The sequence below is a fragment of the Trypanosoma grayi genome, assembly GCF_000691245.1.
Source record: "Trypanosoma grayi strain ANR4 Tgr_1502_V1, whole genome shotgun sequence".
Classification (NCBI taxonomy): Eukaryota; Euglenozoa; class Kinetoplastea; order Trypanosomatida; family Trypanosomatidae; genus Trypanosoma; species Trypanosoma grayi.
In genome coordinates this window covers 1-3,027 of record NW_008827120.1, presented here as the reverse complement: position 1 = coordinate 3,027, position 3,027 = coordinate 1, and the positions used below count along the sequence as shown (strand labels likewise).

Sequence of the window (3,027 nt, the reverse complement as noted above, 5' to 3'; positions counted from 1 at the left end):
AATCGGCTGTGGCTGCACGTGTGCTGCTCGCCATGGGGGGGCGGCCACGATGCTCTTCTTTCTTCGGTTGGGTGGAGTGTCTTGTGTGCCGAGCTGCTTGTCCTTGTTGTCTCCTGCTTGAACTGGGGCCGTTTGTGGCGGCCGGTGGCACCGCGGCCGCTTCTGCGTGATGACAGAAATGGGGCTTCTGGTATGTGTAAAGGGACTCTTGTTTTTTTGTTTCGTTTTTTAAATACTTTCTGCCGTGCTCAATAGTGGACGGCGTCAGCGAATTAGAAACACACAAATACGCACGCCTATACAGAGAGCCGATGACATGCCAGGCGCTGTGTGGGGACCCTTGCGTTCCTTTGTGCGGCCACCCTCAGCCCAGTGGTGGCCGGCGCGGTGTCGCGCACCGGGTGTGGGGGCGCGCTGTGCACTCGCGTGCGGCGCTGCTCGCTCTCGTGCTGCTCGTCTCCCTTACGTGGCCCTCCACTGCCCAGCCGGCACCGGGGATTAATGTCACGGTTCTGGAGCTTCTATATTCGGCGAATGCTGATCTAGAACGTGAGGTTGCGGCATACAGACACGGATTCCTTGCCTCGCTGTGGTCTCACAGCTATACAACTGGCACTGTGAAAGTGAATGTTGTTCATGAGGATGTCAGTGAGTCGAATGTTTCTCTGACTATTGACCAGGCGGTGAGAAACTATGCGGATCTTATTGCTGTGGTCGGTCCGGCATCTGCACCTCTTGTATCAGCTGCTCTTCCAGCTCTGGGGGCACACAATTTGGTTGCCTTTGCCCCACTTACCGATTCACTTACTGTTCGATTCTGGGACAGACACATGTATTTCCTCATGGGTGATTCGTATAGCGCCGTGTACTCCCTTCTCCGGTACGCCGTCACATTCCTGCGCGTGATGCGTGTGGGCTTTATGTACGTGACGGGCGTGTCCTATGGGGACCTTGCGTACGCACTTGCAAGTCGACTGATGGCTGGAATGGGTCGCAGACTCAGTGGCGTTTTTCGGCTGGATGGCACGAGAGAGTTGTCATCGAGTGATGCTGAATTCAAGGCGGAGTGGGAGCAGTTCGCGAATACCCGCCCACAAGCAGTCTTCATCTTTGGGAGGTGGGGGGTGACGACTGAGTCCTTTGTCAGGGCGATGCTCACGGACCACCGAACAAGCACTGCCTACTTGCTGGGGCCGTTTGTATTGCAAGACTTTATAGTGGGTGTGTGGCGGGGTGCTGTGGCCGCTGGAAGCTCCATGGTGCCTGGCCAAGTGGTCACTTCAGGATCGAATCCAATTGCAACTAACACCGAGTACACTTGTATCAGGCGTTTCCAGACCGACATGTCGAAGTATCTGTCTGACAGTGGACAACAGACATACAACGATACTGAGCAGCATCTTAATGACGACCGGGATGGCGAGACGATGGTTGCTGGATGGCTGGCTGGCGAGGTGCTTCTGCAGACGCTTGCCTTCTATGACTCCACCCACGATCGAGACTGGTATGTCAGATCGCTATTTGCCCAGCGCCGCTATCTAATTGATGACTTTGTTATCGGTGACTTTGGCGACAGTGTGGACCGAAAGGCTGCGGCGCAGGGGGCAGCCTTTCAATGCAATCAGGGTGGCAACCTTGTGTTTGTGAAGAAGTTTGTGGAGAATTTCAGGGCTGTCAATGTACCTGAGGGACAATACGCTGCACCGCTTACCGAATGCTACAAAAAGTATGAGCTGTACGATCCTGCCCTTGCGGTCACACTCAATCGGTCTGACGGCAATGCTGGAACGTATGCGCTAGAGGTCATGTTAAGGGGCATGATGGGGGCTATTGACCCCAACGCAAAGCACCCATACTCTGTGAAAATACTGCAAACGACAAATGCGGATGCAAGGAATGCTCTGAGCCTGGAGCAGCAGACATACTCCACCGACATCGTTCTGGGCGTTGTTTTTGATGGTATGCTGTCGCTGCCCAACCTCTTGTTCTTGGACCCGATTCTCGCCACGTCGCAGCTGAACACATTTCGAAGAGAGGTCATTCTGCTCGCACCGACCACAGAACAGCAAGTGTTCGTGATGGCGCAGTATATTTCGACTACGGCCGACCCCTCAGCGCATGCTGTTATCCGCGGAAGCGTTGCCGTGGACACCATGGAAGTTGTGCGGCGCTCCTTCCTGACATTCGGCGTCACTCTGGGCACCGCATTAACTCTCGGCGAGAATGAACCTCTTGAAAAATATCTGCCAACCAGCGGCCTCACCATTGCCATCGATCTTGAGGTGCCGGACATCGAAGTCATGGCGAATCATCTGGAGAGAAACAAGGGTGCCCGCTTGGCCATGCACTTTTCGCCCTTTGCTGTGTTCTACCCACACCTTCAGCGGCACTTTGCTGGGAGGGAGATCGCGGACCGGCTGCTCATCACTACAAGTTTGCCGCATTGGGGCGACCCGCAGACGTCGTCGACGGTTGTGTCGCAGTTCCACGAGGCGTTTCCCAACAGCTCGCAGTGGGAGCCACTGACGCTGAGCAACTTCGCTGCGTCAAAGGCTGTTCAGGCTGCTGCTCAGCAGTTGGACGTGGTCAACGCCACCGCCCTCGCGGACTACTTCTACTCTAGGGTTGTTCTGACGGTGAATGACATGGTGTACGGCCCCTTCGCGGACGCCAACAGCATCACGTGCAGCGGCAGCGGAGGCTCCGACACTTCCGGATGCGCGAAGAACTACGGAGCGACGTCCATCGGTGTGTGGTCATTGAGCCGTGCGTTTAATTACTCCGTGCCGCCGCTCTCGCATGGCATCACGCCCTCTATGATATATGCTGAACCGCTCAACACTGGTCTATCGAAGGCGCAGATCTCCGGCATCATTGTGGGCTCTCTTTTCGCGCTTGTGATCGTTGTCTCCACACTCGTGGTGCTGTTCTGCTGCTGCCGCGACAGTCGTGACAACAACAACGCCCCGAAGGAGCCCACAGACCCCGTGACGCTTGTGTTCACTGACATCGAGAGCAGCACTGCGC

The 3,027-nt window shown here is 55.8% G+C and overlaps 1 protein-coding gene across 1 annotated transcript; it reads left to right on the top strand.

Moving 5' to 3' along the window:
• Positions 1 to 311: 311 nt before the first annotated feature.
• DQ04_15021000 (receptor-type adenylate cyclase) lies at positions 312 to 3,027 on the top strand (the record flags this gene model as incomplete). Its single annotated transcript, XM_009317244.1, has 1 exon — positions 312 to 3,027. A coding segment is annotated over one exon (2,716 nt), but the record flags the coding sequence as incomplete, so codon positions are not given.